This window comes from Dendrobates tinctorius, unplaced genomic scaffold, assembly GCF_039654945.1.
Source record: "Dendrobates tinctorius isolate UK_male_01 unplaced genomic scaffold, ASM3965494v1 ptg000029l, whole genome shotgun sequence".
Classification (NCBI taxonomy): Eukaryota; Metazoa; Chordata; class Amphibia; order Anura; family Dendrobatidae; genus Dendrobates; species Dendrobates tinctorius.
Genome location: NW_027361697.1, coordinates 7,578,445 through 7,593,878, shown reverse-complemented (window position 1 = coordinate 7,593,878; position 15,434 = coordinate 7,578,445). Strand labels below are relative to the sequence as shown.

Sequence of the window (15,434 nt, the reverse complement as noted above, 5' to 3'; positions counted from 1 at the left end):
GGAAGGAGTAGAATCTACTTTGAAATATGTTGCAATAAATGGGAAGTTGTTTTCATTTTATAGTCACCACCTGGAATTGGTTTTGTTGGCGGCAGCGCCTGGGATCCACCGCACTCCTCTCTCCTTCATGCTCCATGTCCTCTATCCATTCAGTGTGAGTACAGCGGCTAGAGAAGGGGCCACATTTGGATCCTACATCACTCTTTTATGCAGTTGTGCTGTGCACAACCTCTCCAGGCGAGCTACCAACCCTCTCTCTCACCTCCACCTGTTGCCCAAGGTGTTACACAGGGAGCCCCTCCTGTCTTTTATGGAAATAGGATAATTTTGGATTCTGGGATTACTCCTTTATGTACAGTTGTTGAACCTAACTTGGATCACTATGGAGCTCAATGTTAAGTTCAGTTGAGTAGAACGGGGGGAGGCCGCTCTGGGGGTTGCAGCCATTATACCGTCTCTGGAGGTGTGGATGTATTAGGGGTGCATGAAACTGGCTCAAGACAGCATTTTATCTGATAAAACTAGATAGACGCGGTAATAATTATCAGAAAGAAGCATCTGATGTTACAATGCATGATCCCGTTGGGGTGATTCATATAGGTCAGTATGGAGTACAAGCCCTGTCTGACTCACATGAGCAGGCATAGAACTGTTTAACACACTCATTATAAAAATGCAGAGACCCTCGTCTCACCCCCAACTGCTCCAACCTCACATGTGTCGGAGATTTTTTTTTTTTTGATTTGTGCTTTTATTTAGCTTTAGTGCTCCGCTCTGTGTTCATACCCTGTCTGCCCCCTCTGGTATGTTCATGTGTATTGCTTCCCCGTTTGCTGATTGTCAGAGATTTCCTATTTCAGTGTGGGCAGGAGAAACTGTCTTTTCTCTCTTTTCTTTCTCATTCTTCTTTTTTTTTCCCTCCTCCCTTCTCTTCTCCTGGCTTTTTTTTTTTTTTAAATCCTTTTATATTAGAATTTATTTCCTTTGGCATAACCCACACCCTCACCAAGCTAACCGGAGAAACCATGAATTAAATCAAGGTAAGCTGTGATGTCTTTTATTCTATGTCAAGCCGGTAGCGTCTTCTCTTTAATTTGCTCTACAATAAGAGATAGCGATGGTTATGATTATCGTTATTATTTCAGCACTGCTTTTTTCCACTTGGCTATTGAATCTAGAAGGGATCCCTTTGGCTGGAGCTGCTAATACAACCTGTTGTGATGACAGCTCCAGGAAATTGCTCTCTTAACAAATCTTGCTGACAAAACCCATCTCGGCGGCAAAAAAAAAAAAAATTGAGGTTTCTTGAGCTGAAAATGATAAATCAATAGCATCTCGTGATTAACAATTTGCTGTCAGGTTTCTTTTGTTTTCTTATACTTAAAATATTTAGCTTTGCATTTGTAAATATTTACACTAAAAGAGGGCTTGATACAATGACTTGGTAATGTGTCAGTGTCCAAGAGGGTTGGTTGATATTACCCATTTAGAAGACATTGTTGTAGATTCTATACACCTCACAAGGCGAGTATTCTTCTTTATATATATATATATATAAAAAAAAAGCATAACTGATCTCGAGTCCCATAAAGAAAGCATTGGATCTTTTAAAGTTTACCGTTAATTGCTTATGATGAGACCTTACAGTTCACCCTGTTTTGCTTTGTCATTGTAACACCACTAATTAAAAGAATGCAGAAGATTCTTTTTTGCAACTTTGTAGACTTGGGAGTGTCGGCTGTTATTTGCTATTTATAATTGTGCAAAGTGATTCGTATTCGTTTTCCGAGTCGACGAGACGACACTGTAACTTCGGTGCTGCATTGGCTTTTGTAGATATCTTCATGTCCCTTTCTTGTATTTTCTGGTTACATGAATGTTCATGACCTTTTTCGACTGTTTACTAGTTCTGAGCGTGTTGCATTCGGATTTTCTGGTTTGTAGAAATCATTGCTATGACAACTGAATTTTTAGGGGTTCGTATGAGAAAAAAAAACTGCAAATAAGCAACGGCTTTACAAATCTGCAGCTGATTAAAACGAGGATGTGAGATTTTTGTGCGGTTTGGTTTTGTGTATTAACCATCACATGTACGGCAAGTTTTTTTTTTTTTTTTTCCAAATTTGTATCAAGGTGCAATTCACTTTAACAACCTGGAGCATAGTTATGAAATTATATAAGCAGGCACTTCTCGAAAGTAGATTAGAAAAAAGGCAAAACAGACTTTGATGCTGCCATTGATTGAACCACTAGGTCCAGCATTTTTGGATTCTCATTGGAAGGCTACACAGGAGCATGGAAGGATTAAGGTTTTCTATACCTACTGAGCTGGTATACTTTTTGCTTTTTAGACTAGGTTCAATACAACTATAGAATGTTGATACTTGTAGTTCTTTGGCAGCATTAGCGCCACGTCTTGTTGAGCCCCCTTTTTTTAAGGTTATGAATAGTCACCATGTAAAGCTGGAAATTGAATGCGCTACAGTTTTGGCAAGAAGAGAGTTAAGGTATCATCGATCTTGAATAATAATAATAAAAAAAAAAGTCTGCAAATTAATTAGCAAAGCAGTCCATGTTGTAATCCACCAGGACTGGATTTGCATACTAATTTGTTAATAAACGCTCATGTACTAATAGTTGAGACGTCTTTTGACAGAGACCTGACCCTGAATCTAAGAAGTGCGCCCTCTGGACAATTTTGTCATCAAGCCTTTTACTGGAGAGGAGACATGTAAAGCTCGGCTGTCAGAGCCTCTTGGGTAGCTGAGCTAAATAATCATCTCAGTCCTGCCATTGGAACAGGTACCAGTTTAGTGAGGTGTGACATAATGGGGCAGTGATTGACAGCTCTGCTTCCCATGGGATTTTATCTTTTACGGCGCAGCCTCTGTGGTAGGTAAAGTAGCATTAAAAGAGACACCAACAATTAAAATGACCCCCTACATGTTCTGACACCTGCCAAAAGACTGCATGGAATATACTGTATGAAACGTTGGGGTGAGACGGGGGGGCAGATCATTAACATTTGATGAATTACATTATTTAGCCTTAAGTTTCTTTATAGAATTTCTTTTCGGCTTTAATGTTGCCAAATTTTGAAGACACAATAATCCTAAAATATTTTTCTCTTTTTACTCTGCGGTTGACTATAAATGTATTGTTCTCTCTTAGCAGCCAATTAGAAGGGAGATCTGACTGTATTTACCATCTGTTGGATGAGGTTTCCTTTCACAAGGTTGGCTATTTTGGCCACGGCGCAGTACAAGTGAATGGGGTCGCATTTCCACCTGCAAAGTATCACATTCCATGACAAACAAGGTGCAAAAAAAATCCAAATAGTTCTGACTTTCTGTGACTTTTCCACCAGCAAGGTGGAAGCGACCTCTTTCACTTGCATTACGTTGCGATGTACAATGATTTTTGGCCGAGTGACATGTCACTGTGTAGCACCAGCCTTATAGGTGCAAAACCTCGACCATCCCCTACAGAACTGAACCTAGATTATAATAATGGGAATCTGCTTCTGTAGAACTGCAGGAAATCTAGATCTGGAGCCCAACTCGAGTTTTAAGGAAGCTCAGAAAAGGGTTTACCCCAATTATCGCTGTGCATTGCTCCCAACGTATTTTTGGGGGGGTTGGGGATGATTTTTGATTCATTCTTTTCTACAGGTACTAAATTTGCAAAAAATTGTTAATGAAGAGCACAAAGAGGCCATTATTCAGCTTGTAATACCTGTAAGATTCCCGCCACGACTTCGGCACCTATACAATGGTGGTCGCAAACCACACCTCCATTAAGTTTCCAGGAGTGGCCATTTGCCTTATCGGCACTTGTGCCCTGTAGTCACTCTTCTCAGTGATGATGCCAGTAAGCATGGCGTGTGACAGGTAGTATGGTGCATGATGAGGACCTATTAGGCTGAAAAGGGCCCATATATTGTTCTTGGACAGGGGCCTTGCACTGTCTCTGTCTGCTCCTGGACAAAAGTATTGTGACACCTACATAGATTTTGGAGATCCCTGTGGGAATCTTTGCCCCTTTATGCAAGAGTACATTTGTGAGGTCAGACCCTGATGTTGGAGGAGAGGCCGGGCTCACAATCTGTGTTCTATTTCATCCCAAAAGTGTTGGACTTGGTCTAGGCCCGGGCTCTGTGCGGCCGTCATGTTCTTCCATCCCAAATTCCCCAAACCATGTCCCTAAGGACTTTGTGCACTGGGGCACAGTCACACACAGTCATAGGGAACAGAAAAGGGCCTTCCTCCAAATGTTTCCACCAGGTTGGAGGCTACAATTGTCCAAAATGTCTTTCTATGCTGATGTATTAAGATTTCTTTTCACAAGGCCTAAAAAAAGATCTAGGTAGATCCCTTAAATACATTCCCCATAGCATTATCCATCCTACACCAAACTTCATGGTTGGCTCAATAGTAACACAATGGTTCCTCCTGTCATTCGCTTGTCCCACACTCAACTCATCCACTGGTGTCCTAGACAGAGAACAGTGTAGAGGATACACATCACTCCGTATCTGGGGGTGCGCGAGAGGGGAACCACCCGGTATTAAGCAAAAGAAAAAAATCCAGCACTTGTCATGTTGAGGAAAACAATCTCTAAAAGGGGGTGTCCACTGCTCGTACAACTCCTTATCAATCCATGTTCCCGCCTTTTAAAATATCACACACATACTCCCCTCCGATGCTGGCAACTTCCCAGCATTGATGGCACTGTCTTTCCTGGCAATCATGTAAGTGTGATGTTATGCGCATCCTGCAGCCAATCAGCGGCCGCTTTGGACTTTCTGCCGTTGGACACATCACTTACATCTGGAAGAAGTGAGCACTTCTTCGCTCTCTGAAAAATAATGTTTCAGTCTACGTTAGACCTTCATCAGACTGAAAATACAGATAAATATAAGGTAGTGGATACAAGGGTTTATGGCTCATCTTATGAATAAAACAATGTATAAATGCAAAACAAAAAAACAAAACAAAACAAAATACTGACAAAGAATAGAAAGTCAATTACAATAAGGATGGTCAATATAAGCAAAATAATAGACAGAGGGGACAATAAACCCAAAAAGGCATTGAATATATCTTCAAGAGAAAAGAAGACAATACATAGCGTTTATGACAAACCACATGGTCGGAGTTATAAGACACAACTTTTGCATAATAGCACAGATTGTCGATATGCCTAGGATAAGGAATAATATAGAATATTACTGCCTGTACTGAGGATATGAGAACTGGAAAAAAATGGGAATAGGATGCTATCAAGGACTATACTTTAGCCAGAACTAATATTACATAATATACCTTGTCTTCCTTGTCTTAGGCATAATCACTATCTGTACTATTATGCATAAGTTGTCAATCACTTTCTATTATTTTTGATGTCTCTTTATTGTTTCATTTTTTGTTTATTATTTTGCATTTTACATTGATTAATTCTTAAAGAGGAGTCAAACACTTGTATCCACTGACTTATATTTACATCTGTGGTTTTTCAGTCTGATGAAGGTCTAAGTAGACCGAAACGTTATTATTCTGGATTGTAGCATTAAAGATTGTTTTCCGCAACACCACAAGGAGTGCTGGACCTTTTACTCTCAGATAGAAAATCGCGATTGTTCACTCCACAGAACACGTTCCGTCTGTTCCACAGTCCAGTGGTGGCAGCTTTACACCACTCCATCCATCGTGGTTGGTGATGTAAGGCTTCCATGCAGTGGCTCTGCCCTGAATGCCCATTACATGAAGCTCTCGGCGGGGGCGCAGTGTTTGTGCTGATCTTAACACCAGAGGAGGTCTGGACTCTGCAGTTATGGGGTCAGCAGAGCACTGGTGACTTTTTTGCCCCCTGCTCCGCCGCACTCGGAGACCCAAGGAGCTAGATTTTATACATCTGTGGCAATGGTACGGATTACAAAACTTGAATTCAATGACTAAATGGACCAAGTGTGTCCCAATATTATCCTCAATGTATGAACAATTGTGGAAGGATAAAGAAAACATTAATGGTAACATAAATTGTTCTTATTTTTTTAGTCTTTTCTGATTATCATCATAAGAGAAAGATCCTGAAATTTGGATAACGAGTCCTCGGACAGTGGGCAGCACTTACCATGGGTATTACACTTACTTTACTTCTATGTGGTGAGGAAAGCAACTCATTGCACGGTATCGTAGGAAAATATTGAAAGGAAATAATTACTGCTCGGCCGCGCTCTTCAGAAGTGCACTTGGCAACTGTGAATTACTGGAGACACGTAACACACAATCAATAGTTTGCATTCAAGCAGAATCTGGAGGATGACTCCCTGTGATATACAGACTTACCTTTAACCGTTTAATTACAGCTCTGCCAGGATACATTTATTTAAAGAGAACCTGTCAACACAATTTTGCATGATAATGTAAAGGCATGACCACAATGGCATGGTTATACAGATTAAATAAATACCTTTAGTGAAGAAATCTGCATGATGGTTGATCTTTAGTTAGCAACGGAAGTTTGGGTGTAATAAGCTTTTGGTGCAAAGGGGGGAGGGCCTTTGGCTCCTGCCCCTTTCTTTCCGCCTGCCTCTGGTGTCTGCATCTGCCTGCTTTATGAAAATCTATGTCGGCGCCATCCTCGTCACAGGCGGCACTTGCACAGATTGAGCTCCCGGTGGTCTACAATGGAACGGCACCGGTGACTGTGCATGTGCAGATTGACGTCCAGGCTGTCCTCAGTAAAATGGAACCAGTGACGGTGCATGCGCAGGTTGAGATTTCGGCTCTAGCTGTCCATGCGCCACCACTGGTTCCATTTACTGAAGACCACCGGGAAATCAATCTGAAAGGTGCTGGCGTGAACTTCCATGCGAGAGGCAGATTCAGACTCCAGAGGCAGGTGGAGGGGACGGTGCTGAGTCTGCTGTCCCTACTCATAGTCCCACTAATAGCACCTGCAGTTTATTACACCATAACAATAAAATGCTAATTAAAGAAAAATCACCATGTGGATTTCTTCGCAAAAGGTATACATTTATTCTGTATAACAGTGCCATTATGGCCATACCTTTACTTTAACATGCAAAATTGTGCTGAAAAGTTCTCTTTAAGCCCTTGGCTAAATACATAGGCAGTCATGTGATAATATAAATTGATAATGATAATGAATTCCTACCATAGTCATTTCCTAAAATTATTATGCTAGGATTCAGTATTGGGTCATTCTTTATAAGATCCAGGTTTAGGAGATCTATTTAAAGGGGTCTTATAGTCTATATCTATTTATAAAACATCACTTTTGTAATTTACTTTACTTTAAAACCTGTTCCCTTTACAACAAACTCCTCTGTCTGTTTCTTTATTTTACAGCTGGTGACATTCTGTTAGATTATCCCAGCACGCACTGGGGATTCCCACACGGAACGTCATCACGGGGCCGGTGCAGTGGTCACTCCCCACCTCTCACCATCTTCTTTCACCGCCCTGAAAAGGGAGATCATCAGAGAACTTGGTAGTGAAAGAAATTGTGAGAAGTTAACCCCAACGCCATCCCCTTCCTTGTGGGAACTCGCTGCATGCTGGGAGACTCAAACAGGACATCATCGGATGTACAATAAAGAAGCAGGGAGGGTTGTATTGTATGGTGGAACTGTAGGGAGTTTTCAAGTTAAGTAAATTAGAAACATGATTCCATTTGAGTAATATATACTTTGTAAGTGTTAGGTATGGGACAACCTCTTTAATATATTCAGTTTGATGACACTCCCACTTTAATAAAAGGAATATGTCAGCAGGTTTTTGCTATTTAATCTGAGGGCAGAATGAGGTAGGGGCTGATACACTGATTTCACAGATCTGTCATTTACTAGGGTGTGTACTGTTTTAATCCAATCAGTGTTTTATCAGCAGGAGATTATCACTGTTGGACTACAGCTCCTGTGCATCCTGGTCCAACCCCACCCCAAGCACTGCTTAAGGTCAATATACAACGTACAAAGAAAGCTGTGCTGTGGCCGGGGCTAGCTTTCTGAGCTCTGCTTCATTGCTAAATCTAGAAACTCTGATTGTATCGCAACTGTTGCACCCAGTAAACTAAGTGACACATCGCTGGAATCAGCTTCTTTCCCTACATCATGCTGCTCTCAGATGAGCTAGCAAAAACCTGGTGACAGATTCCCTTTACAGGTGTATATTTATACATTGGTAAATGCATAAAAAATAGGCACAATTAGTAATAACATGTAGGATTTATTATGAATAAGGTTGTGGAATAGCTGAGCTCAGGCAGAGAAGAATCGAAGATCTGACACCTGGGAGCAGGCACAGGGTGTGAAATTGTCAGCACTTCTCCTAGATATCCATTAGTAGTGAATGCCATGTGCTTTTATAAATGGACGACTTTGTGTCCGGTGGAGAACATCTTCCCGAATCACATAGAATATATCTCCCACTTTTATTTAATGACAAATGGCTCACCCACTCATTTTTTTTTGTTATGGATGCATAATGCGGCTTCTCGATGTGCAATCACATTCTACTTACCTACAGTTTTCTGTTAATTATACCAAATTAATTGTATAACTGACAGATTTGGCATTCACAGAAGCTATTGAAAAGATATTCTCAGGACTAGGGATGACTAATTACTTATTGATATTAGCACAATGCATCCTGTAGCCGGCAGACAGGATTGATAACGAGCTGGAGCAGAATAGGTGATGTATGCACTATCTGTATCCCCCCTGCCGGGGTTTATCAGTCTGTATTGCCTACTTAAAGGAAAACTCCAGTAATTAGCCCATTGCTATTAATTTGCAATTTCCTAATGATTCATTACGGAGCTTTGTTTTTTGCTTAAGAGAAGCCCAAGTTGGTCTATTAGGGTACCGTCACACTTGGCGACGCATCAGCGATCCCGACAACGATGCGACCTGGTAGGGATCGCCGGTGCGTCGCTACGAGGGTCGCTGGTGAGATGTCAAACAGTCAGATCTCAACAGCGATGCAGCAACGATGTGTAACGATACGACGGTCGTTGGGACCCTGTCTCTCAGACCTGTAGTATTGAGGTCGTTCGTCATTGTCCCTGTCAAACACAGCGATGCCTGCTGGCCAGCGGGACAACAGCGATCAAAAAATGGCCCAGGACATTCGAGCACGATCAGAGACATCGTAGCAGGGGCCCAATCGCGGCTATGTGTCACACGTAGTGAGATCGCTGTTGCGTCACAAATTCGGTGATGCAACAGCGATCTCGCTATGTGAGACGGGGGCTTTACTCTGCTTAGGAACAGAAAAGGCAGCTCAGGAATGGTAACCTGGACCTGCAGGCTACTATCCAGATTCACCACACCCAGTCATCTAGAGCACAAGTACTATGGGTGTATGTTCATAGATGCCCCCAGGATTCTCAGTGCAAGGAAGATGGTGGGTAGCGGTGGTATATGACCTTTTCTTCAATGGCGTATGTTGAAGCTCATACATGCCAATGCAAAATCTCCAATAGGGCCCTGAAGCATCATGGGTCTTTAAAAGGATTACAGTCCTGAACTGGCCAATGCAATGACAATTCTAGCAGGTAAAGCCATTTATCATCTTGTATAGGTTAGAATAAAGATAAAGGGAGTCTGCTCAAAAACGACTGTTAAATGTGTCCTTTGGGTGGTCAGACAGTCCTTTACAACTTTTCTCCTACTCGTTATCCATCAATTTACATTCTCTTAGGTCTCCTATGTAAGGAGTTGGCGGGGACCCTCACGTGCCTCCTCTCCCCTAAGTGGCCGCTCACAGGATTGAGTGTGGCAGCTCATTGTTATTGATGTGATATGTAATGTTTATACATTGTGATGTCATGTACTGTTTTAGGATTTGGGCTAGAATAGGACCTTAGGTAGTATAGGACCATAGTGGGGTAGAATAGAGAGGGGCACATTAGAGATAGAGAACAGCATAGAATAGAGTAGGAGATTGGCAGCACTAAATGGGAGGAACAGCACAGAGCAGGGAAGTATAGTCAGGATACTTTCTGATTTGAGAAAAATGAGGATGAATGAACTCATGGAGATCAACATCCAACACTGCGGAGACACCATCACATGTTTCTCAACGCAGTGATTCTAGAGCAATGCCCCCATCCCTTATAGGAAATATGTAAAAACATGCAAAACACAAGCCGCGGAGACACCATCACATGTTTCTCAACGCAAGCAATGACTAGCCAGGTCTTTCCCCGGGAAGGAACAACCACGGGAAGGGCAGTCTCCAATGAAGGAAACCACCTATGCCAAAACATGGTATCCATCCACAGACAGCTGTTTCAGGGTATTGCCCCTCATCAGTGTGGAGTAGGAAACTGGCTAGTAGGAGCAATGCCTAGTAGAAGATTGTGAAAAATTAGGATGAATGAACTCATGGAGATCAACATCCAACACTGCGGAGACACAATCACATGTTTCTCAACGCAGTGATTCTAGAGCAATGCCCCCATCCCTTATGGGAAATATGTAAAAACATTCATTGCTTGCGTTGAGAAACATGTGATGGTGTCTCCGCAGCTTGTGTTTTGCACTTTCTGATATGAGTCAGAAGCCCAGGCAGCCTGCCCAGGGCGAGATGTGAGGAATAGTGACTCGGACGATAGATGGCTGTGGGGATTGTCACGGTCCTGTTAAGGTCGGCATGCAGCCACCACTGAGCAAGGACTCACCCACACTGCAGAGGGGCCCGGGGTCAGACACGGCCGGATAGTTCAGGCAAACAGGACCTGGAGAAGCTAAAGTCAGTGAGCAGTGAAGGACCTATGGTCATGTGACCGCAAGGGGGCGGGGCTTAGCGTCCTGCTGTCAGAGATAGGCAGAACACTAATAGAGGAATTCTCAAAGTCAGACAAACCTGGGTCATAAACAGAGATAACAGTAAAGTACCAGGGATGAGACAGAATGGAGAGTCGGGGCCAGGCAGTGGTCAAAGCCAAACAAACATAGAAGGTACCAAGCAGAATCCAACAAGCAGTATCCAGAGAACAGACCGAGTCGTACACAGAGTATCAGATAAGCAAGAACACAGCACAAACGCACTCAGGGGTCACCACACTAAGCCAAGAGCGAAATTATAACTGACGGGCATAGGAGCTTCCTGAGGCTATAAGAAGCCTTTCCCAGAACCAGGAAGAGGCCACAATCATAAGCCCCAGGTGTGCAGGTAAGCCTGCACTGGGATCACAACCTTTAACCCCAGAAATGCCAGTCATCAGTACTGGTTCCAGACATTAACTCCACATGTGCGAGTCAATCTCGCACTGAGATCATGACAGTACCCTCCCTTTCAACAGGGGGCCTCTGGACCCCCAGGCTTGCCCGGGTACTTAGCATGGAAAGCCCACACCAGGCGATCAGCATGCATCAACCGGGCCGGTACCCAGGACCTGTCTTCCGGTCCATACCCCTTCCAATGAACCAGGTACTGTACTGACCGCCGTACCAACCTGGAATCTACGATATGACCAACCTCGTACTCCACCTGCTCCTCGACCAAACAGGAGGAGCAGCGGACTCAGAGTCTCCCCGGACTGCTTCAAAAGGTTTCAGTAGAGATTTGTGGAAGACGTTAGGGATCTTGAAAGAGGGTGGAAGGCACAGCCTATACGCCACTGGATTGATTTTTTCCACAATCTTGTATGGGCCAATGAATTTGGGCCCCAACTTGGCTGAAGGAACCTTCAACTACCTTGTCTCCAACCTGAAACGTGGGCCCTGGTGTTCGTTTCCTGTCCGCGAAAAACTTATACCTGCCCTGAGACCTAGATATACTCCGCTGGACTTCTGCCCACGTATTCTGTAATCGCTGAACAGAGCCCTCCGCCCCGGGACACCCCGAGTCCAGACGAAAAAACTCACCAAAATGAGGACTGAACCCATAAATGATCAAAAAAGGAGTCATACCCGTGGATTGATTCACCCGACTACTGAAGGCAAATTCAGCCAATGGTAGTGCATTGCACCAGTCATTCTGTCTAGCAGAAGTTAGACACCTGAGGATCTTTTCCAGGGACTGATTAGTGCGTTCCGTCTGACCATTGCTCTCAGGATGGTATGCAGATGAAAAGGACAGAGACATCCCTAATTTTTTGCAGAAAGCACACCAAAACTTAGCCACAAACTGCACACCATGATCAGACACCACATTCAGGGGTACCCCATGCAACCAGATCACATGCCGCACAAACAACGTGGACAACGTCTCAGTTGACGGTAGTGCGGACAGGCGTACAAAATGAGCCTGCTTAGAAAACCTGTCCACCACTACCCATAACACCATATTACCCTTAGATGGAGGGAGATTGGTAGCAAAATCCATGGATAAGTGAGTCCATGGTCTTTCGGGTACAGCCAAGGGCATCAGCTCCCCTGCCGGCCGGCTATGAGAGCTTTTAGGACGAGCGCAGACCCCACAACCAGCAATTAATTTTTTTATGTCCGAACCAAGGGTAGGCCACCAAAAGATCCTAGCCACCGCCAGACGCGTGGCTGAAATACCAGGGTGAGCACTCAGCTTGGATTCATGGAACTCCTGCAAGAGTTTCAGGTGAAGTTGCTCTGGGACAAACAACTTACCCCCCGGCTTGGCCGCCGGAGCCCACGACTGGGCCACCCTGAATCTCCCGTTCCAATTCAGACGAGACCCCTGCTAACACAACCCCAGGGTGAAGAATGGAGGACGGTGGCTCAGGGGGAGACACCAGCTGAAAACTGCGCAATAAGGCGTCAGCCTTGACATTCTTAGACCCTGGACGAAATGTCCAGGGTCTAAGAATGTAAACTGAAAACGGGAAAAAAAAGTGACCAACTGGCCTGTCTAGGCGTTAGTCTTTTAGCAGACTCAATGTATGACAAATTTTTGTGATCTGTAACCGGGTGACTGGCCCCCTCCAAAAAGTGCCTCCATTCTTCAAACGCCAATTTGACCGCAAGAGGCTGTCTATTGCCTACGTCGTAATTTCTTTCCGCAGCAGAGAACTTCTTGGAAAAGAAAGCACATGGCCTGAGGTTGGTTAGAATGGCAGGCCCTTGGGACAACACCGCCCCCACCCCCACCTCAGAGGCGTCCATTTCCACAACAAATGGTTTGGAGGGATTTGGCTGTACCAACACTGGAGCAGACAAAGCTTCTTTTCAGGGTCGCAAAGGCCTCTTTTGCAAGCGAGGACCAGTTTCTCACATCCGCACCTTTACATGTAAGATCTGTGAGTGGTTTGACCACCTGTGAAAACCCCCGAATAAATTTGCGGTAATAATTGGCGAACCCCAAGAAGCGCTGAAGACCCTTGAGGTCTCGGGGTTGCACCCAATCCGCAATGGCCTCCACCCTCTTGGGGTCCATGCAAAAACCCTCACAGGACACAATTAATCCCAAAAAAGACAATTCTTGAACAAAAAACACACATTTCTCAAATTTGGCATACAGATGATTTTCCCTCAGTCTTTGGAGAATGGTTCGTACATGATTCAGATGAGATTGACTGTAGGTAGAGTATATCAGAATATAGTCTAAGTAAATGACAACAAAACGACCAATGAGATCCGAGAATACCATGTTGATGAAATTCTGAAATATGGCTGGGGCATTGGTAAGACCAAACGGCATGACTAAATTTTCAAACAGTCCTTCGGTCGTGAGGAACGCGGTTTTCCATTCATCCCCCTCCCGGACCCTTATCAAATTATATGCCCCCCGAAGATCCAGTTTGGAGAACCATTTTGCCCCTGAAAGTTGGTTACACAATCAGGAATCAACAGAAGGGGGTACGTATTTCGTACAGTAATCTTGTTGAGCTCACGAAAATCGAGGCAGGGACGTAAACCGCGGTCTTTTTTCTTTACAAAAAAACCCCCTGCCGCCACAGGTGAGACTGAGGGACGTATGTGTCCTTTGCGAAGACTCTCAGCAATGTAATCTTTCATGGCCAAGTGCTCAGGGCCAGACAAATTAAACAGATGGGCTTTAGGCAATTTAGCCCCCGGGACTAACTCGATAGCGCAGTCAAAGGGTCTATGTGGCGGCAACGTCTCTGCCTCGCTTTCAGAAAAGACATCTTCGAATTCTTTCAGGTATTCCGGAATACTTTCCAGCTCGACAGATGGCACAGATACAGATTTAACAGGTTCAACCAATAGTGCAGACTTATCACATAACATCGAATCATTAAACTCCCACTGAACAATCTCCCCCGTTTTACAGTTAATGACTGGGTTATGGCGTTGTAACCAGGGCATGCCCAACACCAATCCTGCTGGTAGATTGTCCAGAACCAAACAACTTAATTTTTCCACATGGGTAGCACCCACTTTGAGCGAAAACAAGTCAGACATAAAGAGAATTCCCTCTTTAGTGAGGGGGAGGAGTCAATGGCCACCAGTTTGATCGGAACCTTAAGTCTAACTGTCCCTATCTTACAGCGTGTGACTAATTGGGAGTCAATAAGATTGATGGATGATCCGCAGTCCACGAAAGCTGTAGAGGGAAAAAAACAACCGTCCACTAACAGTTCCACATGAAGCAACACCTTAGAAAACGAGGAAAAGGGTACCTGAGGGTATGAGTAATCTCCCCGCTGACTACCCAGACCTAGTTGTTTCCCATTGACCGGGTCGAGGATGGACAATCAGGACACTCCCTTTTCCAATGTCCCGTTTTACCGCAGTAGAAGTATAACTGCTTTTCTCTCCGGCGTTGTCTCTCCTTTTCCTCCAGGGAGAGAGCCCCTACATCCATGGGCACAGAAACAGTCTCTTTTCCACTAGGGAACAATGAAGTCTCCGCCTGCATCACCCCCCTGGCCCGCAGCCTGCGGTCCATCCAGACGGCCTGGGTCATGACGTCCTCGAGTGAGTTAGGTGGGGGATGTAATGCCAAGGCATCCTGTAACCGCTCGGACAAGCCTCTGCGAAAGAGTCCTCGGAGTGCGTCGTCATCCCAAGAGACCTCTGCGGCCCAGCGGCGGAATTCCATACAAAACCACTCTGCCGAGTGTTTACCCTGACAGACACTCATCACCACGTCCTCTGCCAATCGCACTCGGTCCGGTTCATCATATATGTGCCCGAGGGCCTCAAAAAACGCATTCACAGGGGCAGTGGGAGGAAGGGAGAAAGCCCAAGCTTGTGGGGACCTGTTAATAAAGACATAATGACCCCAACCTTCTGACTTTTGTCCCCAGAGGAACGTGGCCTCAAACTAAAGAAGAGTTTGCACCCCTCCATGAAGACCCTGAACTCCTTTTTGTTCCCAGAAAAGAAGTCAGACAGTTTAACAGGTGGTTCTGGGGACACTAAAACATTATCACTCACCCCAGCCCCCAGAGACCCAGAAGCTAAAGCCCCCCGCACTGTCTCAGAAACCTGCTGCTGAGAACGAGCCAGAGCTTGCTGCTCC

At 44.5% G+C, this 15,434-nt stretch overlaps 1 protein-coding gene across 1 annotated transcript in view; it reads left to right on the top strand.

Moving 5' to 3' along the window:
• Positions 1–753: 753 nt before the first annotated feature.
• Positions 754–15,434, top strand: part of CACNA1E (calcium voltage-gated channel subunit alpha1 E) — an 817,054-nt gene continuing 802,373 nt past the window's right edge. Inside the window, exon 1 of the mRNA XM_073571345.1 lies at positions 754–1,040. Coding sequence (XP_073427446.1) covers positions 806–1,040 — 235 coding nt within the window. The 5' untranslated portion in view covers positions 754–805. The remainder of the gene's footprint in view (positions 1,041–15,434) is intronic.